The 17,684-nt window shown below is 40.3% G+C and overlaps 1 protein-coding gene across 2 annotated transcripts; it reads left to right on the top strand.

Annotated features, from left to right (window-relative positions):
- The first annotated feature begins 8,404 nt into the window (after positions 1-8,404).
- On the top strand, positions 8,405-14,392 carry LOC148023033 (uncharacterized). Of its 2 annotated transcripts, XR_015693603.1 has the most exons (7): positions 8,405-9,427; positions 10,849-10,943; positions 11,760-11,876; positions 11,970-12,740; positions 12,852-13,062; positions 13,150-14,088; positions 14,200-14,392. XR_015693603.1 is itself a non-coding variant. In XM_087696034.1 (6 exons), exons 1-6 carry the CDS (start codon positions 9,091-9,093, stop codon positions 13,911-13,913), a joined length of 2,295 nt encoding a protein of 764 aa, XP_087552160.1. In that variant the 5' UTR covers positions 8,405-9,090; the 3' UTR covers positions 13,914-14,392. The 2 variants fall into 2 exon arrangements, 1 of the variants encoding a protein (XP_087552160.1); XM_087696034.1 differs by having other exon boundaries at positions 13,150-14,392.
- Positions 14,393-17,684: the final 3,292 nt, after the last annotated feature.

The following is a 17,684-nucleotide window of genomic DNA, read 5'->3' as shown; positions in this document are numbered from 1 at the left end:
GTTTCCAAAGAGGGGTGCTAGAACCTTAACAAAGCAAGAATACATTTTTACCTCGAGGGAAAACTATGTGACTAGTGACAAAGGGAAAGTCCTTTTGAGAACTTAGTCAATCACTTTTGCTTCTCAAGATTACACACATCATATTGCTTACCTTGATGGTACCTTTTGGAGGAGGATGGACTTCTTTTTATCACCAAGAAAGCCAAAACTCAAGTCTAATCCAAGCCAGTCAATCTCCTTAGGAGTTGAACGACCAATCCACTTGATGTGTGAGTTTTGGCCCTCCAACCCAAAGAATGACATGCAAAATCATGCAATATGCAAGAATCTAAAGCAAATATTTTATAATTGGTTTTATATATTTCAATATGCACATCTAAGATGCAAGATTATGTGCAAGACAAATTCGATGCAAGGTTTGAATGCACACTAGGTCCCAACTCAGGTACTAAATAAGCAAGGTTTAAGTATTCATGCAATATGTGTTTTTCACAAGTTGACAGTGTGTCATGAGTAGGATTTGCACTTTAAATACTAACTTTGTCTATTTAAGCACATAAACCACACAACTTGTTAACATTATATTTCTCAATGGTAGCTAGCAACTAGTGCTTACTAGTCACTAGCTATAGCATCCCAAACATGTTAGAAGCTTGAAAATAACAAAGAAATGGACTAAAGAAAACTTGGGGAAATTTTTGGTTTTTAGCCTATTGGAATAGCAAAAAAAAAAGAGTATTATGTAAGTACCAATGCTCTCAATGCATTTTCTTTGCTTATTGATGTGATCAAGACTAGCCTTACTTACATGTGGTTGCTCAACCAATACTTACAATGCATCAAGAAAGCATTTGGCTTATATGCAAGCATGAAAAATGAAGTTTCCTAATGTTACATGATTATTTCCAATCCAAATACTCATTTGTAGTATCTCCACCCCTACTCCTATTATTGAATAGGCAGCCCCAATTAGATAACATGTAGCTGCTATTGACGATTCAGTGGCTTAGGATCCATTTGTTGTGCAGGATCATGTTGTTGATGGGTAGAGAGGACAAGATGTCCCAACTCCATAGCCAATTTTGTGATGCTTAGCTAGAGCTTTACACCTTTCTTATCATTATGAGCCCTCTATGCATTAAATCACGGTGAGAGATTTTGATGCTCCCCTTACTTATGAGGAAGCTATGTGCAAAGGCAATTGTTCCTCTTGGGAGAGGGCTATGCAGTCTGCGTTTGACTCCCTCCAGAATAATCATTCTTGGAATTTGGCTTTCTTGCGTAATGAAAAACATGTATTGCCATGCAAGTGGGTGTATAATCTAAAGAGCACTCTTTATCACTTTAAGCCAACATATAAAGGCCATTTAGTTGCAAAGGGTTTTAAATGGGAAAAGGGAGTTAACTTTCATGAGATCTTCTCTTATCTAGTCGAGATCACTACCCTTGACTTGGTTTTGGCCTTGGTCGCACAGTTAAATATGGACTTTGTACTAGATGGATGCTAAGATAACTTTTCTACACATGGAAGTGTGCAAGTTGAGGAAAAATCTTTATGGACTTAAGTAGACACCATAGTTGCCAAGGGTTTCTAAAACTAGAGGTATTAAACAGGTTTCATACAATTATGATAAATTGTTAAAAACAAGTTTAATGGGAGGTATCAAAACGTATGCAAGTTTTACACACATATATTGTATGACTCATGTGACGTAGAAAACATAGATTGACATTATTCATTCTATCTATACAATGCAAATGAAGATTCAACATAACATCAATATTTGCTGCATCATGGTCTACTATCCATGCCCAACAACAACTTGAGTCATAAAAGAAGCCATCGATATATGCAATCATTGTGGATAACAACTCAAAAAAAAACTTTGGCAATCAATGACAATATCCATGTCAACGTGTAAAGTAAATCCATGATAAACGATGATCGCAAAAGTCCCAATACATTTAGGGTATGGTATTTGTGAATGTTTAAAATAGGAGTTTCATACATTTATGAAGTGCCTAGATATGAAGTAATTTTCCTAACCTTATGAAATGGGTTTCTTGGTAACTATGGTAGATAGTTAGAGAATGGTATTATAAGTTTGATGCTTTTACGTATTCATAGTCCTTTGCCTGCAACACTATGGATCCTTGTCTTTACATGAAGAAGGATTGTGATGGTAGCCTTATCATTTTGATACTCTATGTTGATGATATGCTGATTGTTGGGAGTGGCCTATCTTTCTAATGAAGGATGGGAGCCTAGTATTGACCCAAGCTTTCATGATACTTGAGTTATGTGCTAAAGCCACTAGTATTGGCCTATCTTTCTAATGAAGGATGAGAGCCTAGTATTGACCCAAGATTTCATGATACTTGAGTTATGTGCTAAAGCCACTCTATGGAGAGGAACCTGAAAAGACAACAAAAGTGTCAACTTCTCATAAGCTCTATGACTTCTAATATTGCCTTAAGCTCTTAGTCCAATAAATTAGCTAGTCACTAAGGATGAATAAGGTCCTTTCACATTCCTTGAAAATAATGGGCTTGCCAATCTAGAGAGCCTTTTCTTAGAGATTTTAGTGGGAGAAGCTCCAATGAGCTAGCTTTTAGTTACATAATCTCCAATGTGCTAGACATGCCTATTTGCTCCACCCCCTTCTTCATTGGACCTCCAATTAGTTTTGATGATTTCAAGGACCATTCATCTTCTCGTCGCATGTCCCTTCTATAATTGAGAGGGCGATAACATGCTCTAGAGAAGAGACTAGTGTCCCCATTCCAAAGTCCACCATTTTAGGTGGCAAAGCTTTCAAACCTTGTACTTCTCCTCTTCCTCATTGTGGTTGGATGCTCTTCATTGACTATGTAGTCAATTTGTCGGAGATCTTTGTTGTCAATTCACTTTTACCAGATGTCTCTCCTTTGAGCATATTGTTGCTAAAATATACTATGCTTGACAACTTGGTATCTAGCTATAATTTCACTGGTAGAGTCACGAGGGACTCCATGTTTTGTCCGTAGGCAATTGTGAGCAAGGATAGGGTCTCCTCATTTGTTCTTTTGAGGAGAGGATTTTATCCAATTGTTGCATGATGATCAATATCATATGCTAATTGGTCAAATTTGCATGTGTTTTCTTTTCCAAATTGGCTTACATTGCAGACCCTCTTGGCACCCCTCCCCCCGTATGTGTTCCATTGCATGATAATCAATATCATATGCTAATTGGTCAAATTTGCATGTGTTTTCTTTTCCAAATTGGCTTACATTGTAGACCCTCTTGGCACCCCTCCCCCCATATGTGTTCCATTCATATCCACACTTTTGAACCATACACTACATAAGTCAAAGTTAGAATTCTTCATTAATATAGTATTAGACATGGAGAAGCATGTTTCCTCAAGCTTAGATGTGGAATTAGGTATGGCACACATCATACCATCTTCATTTAAATCGCATCGACCAAGAGCATAGGATTGTTGATGAAAGCTCTCACTTTTGTACTTTTGACACAAGCTCTGAATATATGGAAGCAATGTGGTCGTGGAACTATTTTTAGAGAAAGCTTGAAAGGCAACAAGAGTACTAAGCTTTGACCGATGGCTTCTAAAAGTTCCTCAAGCTACTCAATCTTTTGAGTAATTGTTGATTATAAAGTTGCAATGTTATTGCTACAAGTTTAGTTCCACCATAGCCAAGAGTTGTATAAATCATATGCCTCCTTTGCATTAGGATTATTGGCTATGGTTGTTATCTAGCATATGGAACTTGAGTGTTCCTTTCTTGATAAGACCATAGTCTTTCTAGCAATAATGCTAAGCAAACATCACCAAAAGACTATCGACTATACATGGTTTCTTTGAGAAAGGGTGTCAAGTGAGACTATACACAAGCTTGGAGAAACAAGCTCATGCTTTTGGGCAGTTGGGGGTAAAGGCACTTATGCCTAGCTACCTATGTATTATTTACACTGACATTACCCGCACTATGTATTGGTTACCTGCACACACTATACACTACAGGTGGTGGGTGCCTATCACTGTCACTTCATTCTTTATTCTTCCAGTGACATTTGAATAAAGGGAAGGCCAATCACACATTGTGACTGTTGGAGTTTCTATATCTTGTGTGTGCCTCTCTCTTGCTCTCGCTGCTTCCACCATAGCTCTTACTTTCGCTCCGTGCTTCCACTATAGGGCTCATTCCCTTCACGGACTTGATAAAAAATCCCATTTGTATAAGAAATACCATGGGTTTGAGGAAGATGAGCTACTTCTATTAAGGATCGGCTAATTAGGCATATGCACTCTAGTTCTCATGTGAATGCATGATGCAAAGTTGGCTCACTACTTGTATGAGCCCATTAGATAGTCCACATCATTTATGAAGTAGCATATAATTTGTAGAACCCTTCCACCATATATTACATGATACATTCCACATTTCTTAGCCCAAAGAGCGTGAGGGCCTTCAGATATGTACCATAATTGACATACCCCCTATCAGTGATGATTGAGAGTTTGTACAACTTACAAAGAATCCTTGGTTTACATGCTCATCACCTCTACATTTCTACAATAGAGGAAATTTCGCTTCATTTGGTAGCCTTCCACTTTTTTTTAAAGAGCATGGACTTTCTCTTGATCCAATTTGATGATTTTCCCCTTCTCATTTACCTCTTACATCATGAATTTTGGGGGCAAAATCTTGATGGATAGGTATGGGAATCCTATTATATAAAAGAGTTTGGCCTCCTAAGGTTCAAACATATCATTTGTCTTTATCTTTCAGTGGGAGCTTTCCTTAGCATAACCATGGGCTATTGAGCTTATGTGGGAGCTAGTTTGCACCTATACTCCCTAACCTTGTAATTACCATTGCCTTCACATGGATTGTATATGACAAAACACACCACCATTCTCGGAGGTTACAAAGCAAATTAAACTTTTATTTTCCATAAGGAAAAAGAGGGAAACAAATGTAATGCTAAGTTTGCTCAATGACAAACCATTGGTCAATAATTTTGAAAGTAAACACAATTCAATTGTTGATAGAGACTCAATATGACAAAACGAGTAACAATTGCCTAAGGTTTTGAAAGTCCATGGAGTTCCATAAGTACAAGTTTAGCCTCTGCCCCCTTGCCTTGCCCCCAACAAAAACAAAATGGAAAGAAACTATAAGAGTCATTTACATAGTAGCTTTAAGAGTTACTCTAGGTGCAAGTCAATTTGGCTTGTATGCCTCATGACTATAACCATGGGTTCTACATGGATGCTCATCATTCAAATTTGTATTCCAAAAATGAAAGTGGAGTTTATGAAGTACCTTGGGTACTCCATATATTATACTAGCGTTCCGCACGCGCTTCGCGCGCATAGAACGCTAGGCCGCTTCGCAGTAACTTTGCTGCCTCGAAGCGGCAAGTGAAGTTGCCATGCGACTTCGCTCAACAATCCATTTCTCATCTTTCTCTCTCCTCTTTTTCCTCTCTCTCTCTCTTTCTTTGCCTTCTATTTTAGTTTATTTTTTTTCCTCTCCTGGTTCTCTCTCTCTCTCCTTTTTTTCTCTCCCTACTTTTATTCTCTCTCTTCTTTTATTCTCCCCACTCTCTCCTCTCTTTTCCTTCTCTCTCCCTCTCCTCTTTTTTCCTTTTTTTCTTCTCTCTCTCTCTCTTCATTCTCTTTTTAAATTTTTTATTTCTCTCTCTCTCTCTCTCCTTTTCTTCTCTTCACACTTTTCTTCTCTCTCTCTCTCTCTCCTCTCTTTTTCTTCTCTCTTTCTCCTCTATTTTTTATTCTCTCTCTTTTTAAATTTTATCTTTTCCTTATATATAATTCTCTCTCTTCTCTTCTCTCTCTCTCTGTGTCCCCTTTTCTTCTTCTCCCCTTTCTCCTAATTTTCATTTTTTTATTCTCTCCCTCTCTCTCTTTTAAATTTTATCTTTTTCTTCTCTCCTCTCTTTTAAATTTTATATTCTCTCTCCCCCTCTCTCCTTCTCTCTCCCTTCCTCTCTCTCTCAAAAAATATTTAAATTTTATGAAGACTTTTCTCTTTTCTTTTTTTTTCCCATCTCTCTTCCTCTTTTCCTCTCTCTTCTTCTTATTCTTCTTCTTCTCTCTCTCTCTCTCCCCCCTCTCCTCTCCTTTCCTTCTCTCTCCTCTTTTTTCTTTTTTTTTTAAAAAATTCTCTCTTTAAAATTTTTTTATTTTCTTTTTCTTTTAAATTTTATCTTTTCTCTCTCTATAATTTTCTCTTTGTTCAAATTCTCTCTCTTCTTCTTATTATTTTCTCTCTCTGTCTCTGTCTCCCCTCTCCTCTTTTTTCCATTTTTCTTTTCCTCTCTCTCTCTCTTAAATTTTATATTTCCTCTCTCTATAATTCTCTTTCTCTCTGTTCCCTCCCTCTCTTCTTCTTTCTTCTTTGCTCTTTGTATATTTCTCTCTCTCTCCTTATTTTAATTAAAAAGAAAGTTTCTTTTTTTCTTTTTCTTATTCTCTCTCCTTATTTTAATTAAACAAAGAGTTTACATTAAAAAGTTTAATCAGAGAGAGAGAGAGAGAGAGAGAGAGAGAGAGAGAGAGAGAGAGAGAGAACCTAGGCCCTATGCATGAGAGAGAGGGGGGAGGGGGAGAAGAAAAATGTTTAATTAAAAAAAAATATTCTCTTTCCTCCTTCTCCCCCTTCTCTCTCCGTCTTCTTTTTATCCTTCTTCTTCTTCTTCTTCTCGCTCTCTCTTTTATTCTATCTCCTTCTCAAAGTGTGTGAAAAACTATGTTCGAAAAATTTTAAATTAAAAAAAACTTTTAAAATATTTAATTAAAAAGGTTAAATTAAAAAGTTTAATCTAATTGTGAGAGAGAGAGAGAGAGAGAGAGAGAGAGAGAGAGAGAGAGAGAGAGAGAAACTTTTGATTTAAAAAGAAGTTTGATTTAATTAAAGGAGAGAGAGAGAGAGAGAGAGAGAGAGAGAGAGAGAGAGAGAGAGAGAGAGAGAGAGAGAGAACCTAGGCCCTACATATGAGAGAGGGGGGGAGGGGGGAGGAATTTAATTAAAAAGGAAAGGGGGTTTTAATTTAAAAAAGGGAGGTGAGGAGGGGAGGCTTTAATGAAAAAAGGGAAGGGGAAGAGAAAATGAGATATTACACGTGAGAAAGAGAAGAGGGGAGGGGGTTTTGATCAAAGAAAGGAGAGTTGGAAAAGGAAGTAGGTTCGGGAAGCCCTCTGGAAGTTCGGGGCTTTCCGAACCTATAGCTAAAATAATATAGTAATAAGATGAGTGCACATGGTTGGTGAGATGGAAATACTTTGTATCCTTCTCTTGTGTTTGTCTTTTTCTCTCCTTGTGGACTACAGTGTGTGAAAAGACTCCACATGTTGACCCTAGAGGTCTAAGTGGGCAAAGTCCATTACCTACAAGGATGTGCTCTAAGTACATCCCACCATGAAAGTATGGGGAAGATTGTTCTTTGAAGAAGATAAAAACACTTCTTGACATGCTCTACATGCACAAACTCGAAAAATAGAGAATGAGACACTTCCTCACATGCTCTTAGATAGGGAACTATGGTTAAATGTTGATGACTTGGCATGCAAATATTCCCTAAACAATGATGAAATTGGAGTCCAACAAACCATGTGTTATTCTATGGTAGCAATCACAACCATAGCTTGGGTTGTCAATTCACTACTCCATGTGCGCAAGATTAGGGTTGATCTATCGTAGGCTTGTTACATATATCAGTCTGGATAAACATGGATGAGTTTTGAAAGAGGAAAGTCTTGATTTCACACATGATTGGACAAAATATCTAGAAAAATATATTCACTTGCTTGTCAAGTAAGGCTTATTGGTTAAACTAAAGCACAAGTGCCACATGTGCATGGGCGTGTAGGATCAACTCCTCGCAGTGCACGATCCGAATAACTGACGACAAATTAGGGCGGCAAGGACATTGGGAATGCGATAGGAATGAGCGGACAAATTTTTGGGTGAACTAGCATGCAACACATTGGCAACATCTCACATGTGATAGACACGTGAGGACGACTGGGAAACCAGCCATAGTCTACCGCATTGTGAACTCGATACGGTATGCGGGCAAGGTTAGGGTTGGTATATCATAGGCTTCCAATCCAAACAGTTTTTTTAGGAGGTCCTCGGGGGGTAATAATACCTAGCCGAGATGAGATGTGCGTGGCACAAACATGAAAGAAGAATTGGGGAGACGCATGAACCCCCCGCTCTTTGAATGGCACCACGCCATTCTTGGCGTGTTTTGAAGGGGAAATTTGTCGTGGGCCGTTGGATGAAGCGAGCCGATGCCGGCCGTCCGATCGCCTCCTTCACGATTAGGAGTTTCGGAAACCAACCCATCCATCCTCTCTTCTCATATCATCATCGTCGTCGTCGTCGTCGTCGTCCTCATAAAGCATTTCCTCTTCCCCTCATCCTCTCAATCTCCCTCTCACCCTTCTTTCGCTACTCCTCCATCCCTACCCCTTACCCTTCGCGCAGGCCTCTCTCCTAGGGTTTCTCTCTGTCCCTCGGGCACTGGATCTGGCACCCGCTCGTTGCCCCCGCCATCGTGGACCTGCCCTGGGCTTCTCACAAACAGGAGAACCGCTCCTGCCGGCCTCGTCAAACAGGTAGTTCTCGGAGCTTCTGATACCTTGCAGGGGACTGCTTTTCAGGCCTCCCTTTGCCTCTGCCTCAGAACGGCTTCCCCAGGCGCCTTATCACCTTCTCTTACAGCTTCCTGAAGGGCGCTTTTTAAGCGTTATTCGAGTCCGAAAATTACTGTCGCCTAGGGCTTCCTGGGGCGTTTTCTTGCTCGCTCCCGGGTCCGCAGGCGGCTAACCAGGCTTCCAGTGTACCATATGCTTCACAGTTCATGTGTTTGTGGCAGAAGTTCTGTTTGTAGCGGCAGTTCTCTGTGCAGTGCACATCTGCAGCAGGGCGACTACAGATCTCTACCCAGCATTTTGCTGTTCAGATCACAAGCCTTGTGGCAGACCAGAGAGAGATTTTTGACTGCTTGTCTGTATTTCTCCTTCTCAGAGTGTCCGCTCTATTGTGGATCTAATGCACAGGCACAGTTTCCAGGAAGCAGTAGCTTCGCCCTCTAGGAGATTTGTGGATTGGGAGGAGCAGTTTATCTCCCATGACCGTGGGAGCAGAGTTGTCAATTATTGGCTCAAGGACAGGAATGGTGCATCATGCCTTGCTGTTGTTGGTACTGAGCGTAGTCTCAGACACATGGTTTATGTAGTAACCGATGAGTTCTTATTACTAGCAGGGCTGGACAACTGTAGCACTCCTGCAGTTAAGTGGCGGTCAAGAAGGGAAGTCTTGGACTGGTTGGGCACCTTTATCTGTAGGCCGGCCTCTATGCCCTGCAGCAGTGATCGACATGCTAACAGTAAGCTGCCATTCATAAACTCATCGTTTTTCTCATTTTCTTTCTTAAAATGAAGCTCTTTTGTTAAGCAGTTCTTGTTTTGCTTTTGTCCTTCTTTTGGTCGTTCTTTTAGCTAAGCAAGTTCCTTGCTTTACTCGGAACATTCTGGTTTTTTGAATGGGATATGACATGCTTGTTTGTAGCACTTGAAATTTTGCCAGATTATGTTTTTAAACCATTATTATCAAACTTTATAGCATGGAACCCCATTGAATATGCCTTTTTAGTGCCTTTGGGCCCTCTAGATCGATTTCCTCTATTAGTTTGCAGGAGTGTACATCAATTGTTTGTTGTTGTGGGGGGTTAAAGCTGGTGGGACACTATGGAGGTCTGTCTGGTGTAGGATCATGATGGGCTTCTTTTGACAACACTGACCTGGGGTGATGTTGGGTATCATACGAAGTTGTTTCTGTGTTTCAGAAACCCCCAATGTACATTTTCTTTGGTACATGTTCAGTTTGCTGAAAGAGCAGTGCTTTATTGTTGCTCCTTATCAGGAGATGGTGCGGTTGATCTCAAGGATGGCTGGAACCATCTCCGATTGATCTCAAGGATGGCTGGAAATTGTGCATATCCTTCCTGATTCGTGTCAGGGAGACCAGGAACACTAATGCCCTTAATCGGGTGAATATCTGTCAGAAATTAAGTGAATACATGTTGATCTGCATCATGACAGATTCAGCAGGTGATATATAAGTCAGTCTTGGTTTTTGCTGCATCAGTTTGTTCATCAGTTTCTTCTTGTTGAATTTGGAAATGTTGTTTGTGGCCTCTTGGCGAAGCGCAGAATTTTTGTGGTCATTCAGACTTGTATCAAACTGAAAGTCTGAAAGTCAAGTCAATGACTTCCAGAGCTGGTTGAGCTTAGTACTGCAGAGCTGTGAAGCCGGGTGATTGCAACATTGCTGGGTAACTGAAAATGCTACCTCTTCCATGTTTCATTGTGGACATTACCAAGCTTTTGCAAGGGTGCTGCTTGTCAAAGCAGTCAAAGATGCCAATTAGCCCGAAAGAGACATATGTATCACTTGTTAGAAATATGTGTTTTGTTTTAAATCATGGCCTTGGAGATCTTTATTCTACACTTATGACTTCACAAAACCTGTTGGTAGTCTGATGAGAGCCTTAAGCTTGCGGCTTATGAAGCTGAGTCTTTGGTGACCTTAACTTTATTTGGGAAGCTGCGAGGTTCTCTCTCATACTTGTATGTTATGAAGCCTCAAAGTTGTTCTATATAAAGAGTGTTGTTTTGTTTTGGACACTTCTTTGCATAATAAGTGTCTTACTTCTTTACTGCTTACAAGTTATTTAGCTTTTTGTTTTTGGTTTGTTATTACTTCTGTTCTTACTCATTATTGCTTTTGTGTATTCACATTTTGCAGAATCTCCTAAACAGGAAAATGAAGCCTTTTCAATAGGAGAAGATACAGACGTTTTGGATGGTTCCTCTCAAGATGAAGGACGTTTTGATATTCAGGTGCAAATTATGGCCCTTCAAGTCTGTTTTGTCTGTTTGCAAAGGGTTTTGATATTCAGGTGCAAATTATGGCCCTTCAAGTCTGTTTTGTCTGTTTGCAAAGGGGAAATTTATGTTTTCTTGTGTTTGCTGGTAATTGCAATCTTGATTTTGGGCTCTTTTGACATCTGTCATTTATAAAGTAAAAGATTGTATCTGTTAAACAAATCTTTACCATTAGCTAAGCATCCATACAGCTTCTTCTGCGTGGGTCTTTAAGACAATCTGTATTATTTTGGCTGAAGCAGAAGTATGTGGTGTCACTTGAGCCTCTAGTCACATGCTTGCCTGCTAGAAAGGCATTTATATCTGACTGGATGAATGTCATAGGGTCGTTTACTTTTTCTGTACTTGTACTACTTTGAAAGGGGAAAAGGGGGGGGGGGGGAGAGAGTGGTTCAGGCGGGTCTGGATTGCATCTATCCTCTTCAGTTAGTGGCAACTGGAAGTGCAAGTCATGGAATGTTGCTTTTGTATGCAGCATTCACACAGTGGGCTTTGCCTCTTTCTGTTCTGATGCAGGATGAGATGGCTGAACAGTTTCTGTAGTCTGATGTTAATTATTGCTGCTTTATCTGGCATTCAGGACAGTAAATGTAGAGTTTTCATGTCTATAGAAGTTTTACGGAGCATTATTTATGCTCTGATGTTTCTATTTAAGTTCTTGCACTTTTGGATCTGTGTAATAACTCTTTATGTCCTTGACATGAGTTGATCATTTAGGATTTTAGGTTTTGAATGTTATTGGAGACCAACCTTTTTTGGTCATGTCTGCAGAGTAGTGCTCCTTTTGTTTTGCCCTCCAAAGATGTCGTATGGGTTGGTGCTTGTTGGACATGTCGGAAGAGGCTTAATCATTACGAGTCATTTCAGAGGAATGGCATTACTATATCTGTACGTATTTTTATTCAAATTTCACATAATCTATGTATTGTAGTTCAAAGAGAAACGAGGACATTTTTTAACCTGATTGTGTACTTTCCACAGGTGAATTCTTTTGTGTACGTCATGTCCGAGGGTGATGAGCATCACATTGCATATATTGAAGACATGTATGAAGACAAAAAATGCAGGAAAAAGGTACGAGTGCGCTGGTTTCACAAAACCGATGAGTTGGTAGGCCCTGTACCGCTGCCTGCTCCTCAAGCAAGAGAGTTATTTATGACTCCATTCCCTCAGGTTCTTAGTGTGGAGTGTGTTGATGGAGGGGCTGTAGTTTTGACTCCTGAGCACTATGAAAAGTGTCTGTCGACACGGCCTGACTATGCTACTCAAGTACATGTATGTTTCAGGCAGTTTGATAATGAGGGAGTCAAACCATTTGATATTTCGGGGGTTAAAGGCTACTGGAATCAGAAGTTCTTGACATTGGTTCTTTCTGCATTCACACGAGATTCTTTGCATAATGAAGACCTGAGTGACAGTACAGAGCTATGTGATGAAGAGACTGATATAGGAACTGTAATAAAGAGGGGGCCTAGAGCTGCCAGGAGCTCAAGGAAACGGACGGGAAAGCTTGATCGCTCTCGAGCCCTGACATACCTGCATGATGCTGTGGAAGGACGCACTGGGAACCATGTAAACACAAAAGAGAGGTCACGCAAGTCTTTTAATCCTGGTGATAAAGTGGAACGCCTGTGTGAAGACAGTGGAATAAGGGGATGTTGGTACCGATGCACTATTGTTGCTGAAAGTTCTGGTCAGATGAAAGTAAGATATGAAGATCTGGAATCTGAAGATGGATGTGGACTGTTGGAAGTAAGTAAACTCACACCACTTATTTTTTCTTCCCCTTTTAAAAGCTAGGTCTGTATGTTGTTGACCTAGTCAAATTCACTTTCTGGTTTCTTATTCTTTAACTTTATGCAGGAGTGGGTACCCTTTGCTAAGGTAGCCAACCCTGGCAAACTTGGAATTCGAGCTTCTGAACGTCTGATTTTGAGGCCCTCGCAAACTGAAGCCTTACCTGCACATAGATGTGAGGTTGGTGTTGCAGTAGATGCCTGGTGGAATGATGGATGGTGGGAGGGGGTGATAGCAAACAAAGAAATTGATGGCAAAATTCAAGTTTACTTTCCAGGTTAATTGGCTTGTCACTGATTTCCTGTTTACAAATACAAAAGTCAGTGGTGCATTTTGTTTTTAACATATTGCTGATGTGTTGCAGATGAAAATGATATGCATCTTTTCAATCTCTGTGAGCTGCGTCTCTCAAAAGAGTGGGTTCACGGACAATGGGTTGATGTAAAGCAAACCATCAATGTGGGACCTATAGTTGGGAAAGTCTCTGCCTTGCAGAGTAGCAGGGATTTATCTAGCAATCTATCTGAAACTTCCTCAGGGGAAGACAAGAGTCCTGCCACTTTTCGGAACTTAGCAGTTGAATGTTCCAACGCCCTCCAGCTTGCAACTGTACCTGCTGAAGTAAGAAAATTTGATTCAGGAAACAAGGTTGAAGAGAACTTGGATAATAATGGATGCACAGGTATGGGATTTCAAGTAAGTGGGGAAGGGAGTGTTGTTCCTGTGTATGACCAGTCAGTCTATACAGAGATCAAAAAGCCAGAGGTCGACTCTGACAAAGGGGAAAGTTCTGTTCCTGATTTGCCACAAAAGTTCTCCAGAAAAAGGTCTCGGGAGCCTAATACACTTGGGGCAAAGACTTCAGGATCAGCTTTTTCATCAAAACTTCCGCCATTGTCAACTCCAGGAATGCACAGACTTCAGGGAAGAGGCACTAGAGAACTGCTTCTAGCATCTAAAAACTTGAAGGAGTCTAACAAGAACAGGGAAAATAAAGTTACAGAAGACTTACCAAAGGCTAAACGGTCCCAGTCAGGACAGGAGAATGCAAAGCCCATGCATGGCACTTCTGTGGCTGGATCACTATTCAATGCTGTGCCTCTTGCTAGTTTAGTTTTGTCAAGGTGATGGATCATGCATTCTGGTTTTCAAATATCCCATATGTAAATCTTTCATGGCAAACAGTCAGATTGTACTTCGTGAAATTGAGCTTCCAAAAGGATTTTGAAAGAGTGTACAGCATTTTGCGGGGATGGTATGAATTGTTTCTCTGGCAGCAGATGCTAGAAGGGCTTGTTTATTTGTAAGTTCTTGGTTCATTGTTGTTGCTGCTTTTCTTTTTTGATCCCACGTGAAGGATGGAAATAGTTTACTCCCTTTGTGCTTATCCTTCACCACTTGGCTAACTCAACAGCAGTGTGAAGTTATCACATTGAACCTGGTTCCAAACTTACAAGCTTCAACTTTCGAATCAGCTTCTCAGAGTCTACTGCTTTCTACTTTGTACAGAGAAAAGGCACCTCATCTACCTAAAGAAAAGGTACTCATTATACCCTATCAGGGTATCAATGTTGAGATGCACGTGCAAGTTTGTACTTTTTCCCCAAGGCTTGAGCTCATCTTTTTGGTAATTTTGGAACTTGGTTGCATGTGGTTTCTGAGTGATATGTAGGTCAAAGCTTATGTAGGTCAAAAGTCCAGCAAATGCAGCCATTCAACATTTCAATGGAAGTGGCAAGCATGTCTATCTTGCAACTGGTATTACCTGTGTTTTACATTTATGTTCAAACTCATGTAAATGAGCTGTCTAGGGGCACATGACCCCTCTATAGTCCGAGTAGAGTGGGTTGACTCAAGGCACAGTGCTTGATTGTGCAGAAAAGAGGCTTCCATGTGTCATTTTTCTGGGACCTGGTGTCCATCTTATGTTGTGTTCTAACTTCTATTCCAGCTCATGTCTGTTGAAGCACTGATTCTTTGAAGAACAATGAATTCGGCATGGGTTTGAACAGATGGTAACCCAATAATGTGTCTAATCTTGACAATTTATCATCTTTGAGATGCAACCTACTTTTTATTTGTACTATAGTTCTGGCAAATTTTAAGCAGCAGATTTTACTGATGATCTGGACTGTGTAAGATGTGCTGAACACTTGCAATGTTGCGATGGACTTTGGACAGCCATTGTGTTCAAGTCACACTTTCAATAGTCCAGTTGGTGTTTTGCAGTCTACTTGAGCTACCATGAACATCTATGACACTCTTTAAGTCCTTAAGCTATGCAGGTCTACAGTCTCACCAGTATTCTGATTAGCTTGAGAAAATGTTTGTAAGTTTTTGATGCCTAATGTTCCCAAGAGTAGGAAACTTCCACTTCAGGTTGGGTATCAGGGTATCTCTCACTAGTATCTGGGGGCAATTTGGGAGGCCCTGCTTTGGCACACGGTGTCTCCGCTCTGCCTTGTATGTCAAAGCTTCATTCAGCCTCACCATGGAGGCATACGAATAGGAAACTCAGGTAAGAGTCTGATTTTGGGACCAGTGTTACCAGCTGGCCTCACCACCATTGAGATAGGGCAAAAGAAAATAACTAGCTCAGATTTGCAATCTCTGGTACTGGTCAGTTTCTGTGATGTTTGCATGAGTTGTGCTTACCTGCCACTAGCTGAGTTCAAGTGTCTTTAGGAGTTAATTTTTTCACATCATGTGATAGGTGATTAAACATCTGTAAAGTGGGTTTCAGCATGTAAAATTGTTGGTCAAGCTTCTTCTGCCCTAATGGCAACAAGGTTCAGTGCAAACAGTGGGGATAGTCATTGTGGTGGCACTTTGTGCAATGTTTTCTTGGTGCATTTCGCAATGACTTCTGGTGCTCTATCAGAAGGTGCTTCATCATAGTGAGACTGTATCACGGTAGTGGTACAAACATTTAGCTACCTTGGAAATGACTGGAACTGTACCCATATTATGGTTTCTCTACATTTGGATCACAAGCTTTACGTGAGGATGTGTCCCCTTGCTGCAGTATATATTTGTATGCTTTCCCAACCTTGAATAATAATAATTGGGACTAAGTGGGTCACCAAATTGGTTTGGAGTACAACCAAACATACTAATAGTAATTGCGTGGAGTTATGGTCCATCTAGGACACCTTGTGTAACTTACAATTGACAAAGAAAAAGTAGATGAGAATTGTGTTATTGATCAGTAAGAAGATTCTGGAAGGCCATTCATTTACAACATATTGACCATTCTTTTACAGCATAGACTGCTGAGTGCACATTGTGCATGGTCATGGAAGAATGTTGGGAGAGCAAGCTCTCAAAATGTTAAGTGTGGGGAGTAGATGATAATTTGGTTGGGTGATGGGGCACTCTGCATTGTGATGGGTTGTGCACAGGCATTCTGATTTTATGGCCTGTCTCATATTATTCATTTGGAACGTGTGCCTTCTGGCCGTATCTTCTCTTTACCATTGAGGTGACTGGTAGTTATGAAGGTTTGATTGCGATCCTTTTTTCTGTCTTCTATATTCTGAGTTCACTTTGCTGCTCTTGATATAGTGGAGGAGTATTCTACTCGGTGTCAGCCGGTTCTTTTCTTTGTTTTCCAGGACATATGTGCCCTTTCCATGTGGCCCTATGATAATACTGGCTGTGGTCCTCTGTAGCAGATGTTTGTGTGGCTGGATAAAGGTGTTCAGGCTGCAAACTGCTACGTTCAATAATCAGAGTTGCCCAGAGGTGATCGCTTTACCACGGAAGAGGTCCTTGGCTATTTATGTTTTTTGGACTGCTTGGAGGTCCAGGATTGAATGGAAATTCGTATTTTTCAACTACAATCATCTTTTGAGTTTTGTTTAAGAACTACTTTCTTTATTCCCCTATGGCAATGGGAGTTCTGACCATGTAATAGCTAGGCCTACAGCAGAGTTTTGCAAAAGCAGATGTTAATTCTAGCGCTTATGTGGAGAATTGATCCTTGCTATGTGGAGAATTGATCCTTGTCACTGGAGTTTGGAGGTGGATGATCCCTCAACTATTCCTGTTGCTATGAAAATTAATACTTTGTTTGATGGTGGGAGAAAACATGAACAATGAGAGTGCCTTCAATGTTCTCCATCAGAAGGTTCACGAGTTGACCAAGATTTCAATCTCCTGGAGTTCAGGATTGTGCAGTGATGGCATTTTTCAGTTCAGCTGGTAACTAAAAAAATTGTCGAAGTTTGAGAACAGTAGCACGGTGGATCCTTCACTACAATGTATGCACCTACAAGTGGGGGAGTGGCATAGTTGGCCCCTGAGATGGATTCTGCTGGTGTGAATATAATGTCGTCTGCAACATAGTTGTGGAGTTTTCATCTTCTAAATAGAATGGAGGTTGGTGGTGGCTCTGAGCAAGGTGTGACTAGCTCCAATGGGGAAAGCTCATTGGGCAGGAATATTATGTCATCTGCAGCATAATAGTGGAGTTACCTCCAATTGGTTTTTAGGTTTGTGATGGCTCTTATGAAGTTCTTAGCAAAGAGAATGTGATTAAGGTGGGAATCACTCACTTGCAGGTAGAGATGTGTATTTTAGAATATAGACCTTGGTAGGTTGAGAAGGTGATTTTCTAATTGAGAGTTTAGTTGGGGTGGGGAATTTGGATTTGGGGCTTTGTTACATTTTTACAGTAGTTTTGATGGGTGAAGTTTTAAGAGTCAATCACTGCAGTGACCTTGAACCTCAACATTGCTGTGTTGGATTTGTTGATGTCAATAGTAAATAGAGTAGATGAAGGTAGCTATAAGGTGTTCCAATTCACGGATGATATAGTTGAAGGTAGTAGAAAATACCAAAACATTTACACATAATTTGAGAGCAAATATTAGTTGCCTAGCATTTTTCGACACTAAA

The sequence above is a fragment of the Lygodium microphyllum genome, chromosome 16, assembly GCF_053477565.2.
Source record: "Lygodium microphyllum isolate KBCC chromosome 16, Lygodium_microphyllum_v1.1.10, whole genome shotgun sequence".
Taxonomy (NCBI): domain Eukaryota; kingdom Viridiplantae; phylum Streptophyta; class Polypodiopsida; order Schizaeales; family Lygodiaceae; genus Lygodium; species Lygodium microphyllum.
This window is presented reverse-complemented; position numbering and strand designations above follow the sequence as displayed.

What these genes read in the sequence shown, in the direction of transcription:
- LOC148023033 (XM_087696034.1), top strand. Translation starts at nt 9,091, where the DNA reads ATGCACAGGCACAGTTTCCAGGAAGCAGTAGCTTCGCCCTCTAGGAGA. An exon ending in AAGGACGTTTTGATATTCAG is followed by an intron (nt 10,944 to 11,759) that starts GTGCAAATTATG and finishes TCATGTCTGCAG; the next exon opens with AGTAGTGCTCCTTTTGTTTT. An exon ending in ATGGATGTGGACTGTTGGAA is followed by an intron (nt 12,741 to 12,851) that starts GTAAGTAAACTC and finishes AACTTTATGCAG; the next exon opens with GAGTGGGTACCCTTTGCTAA.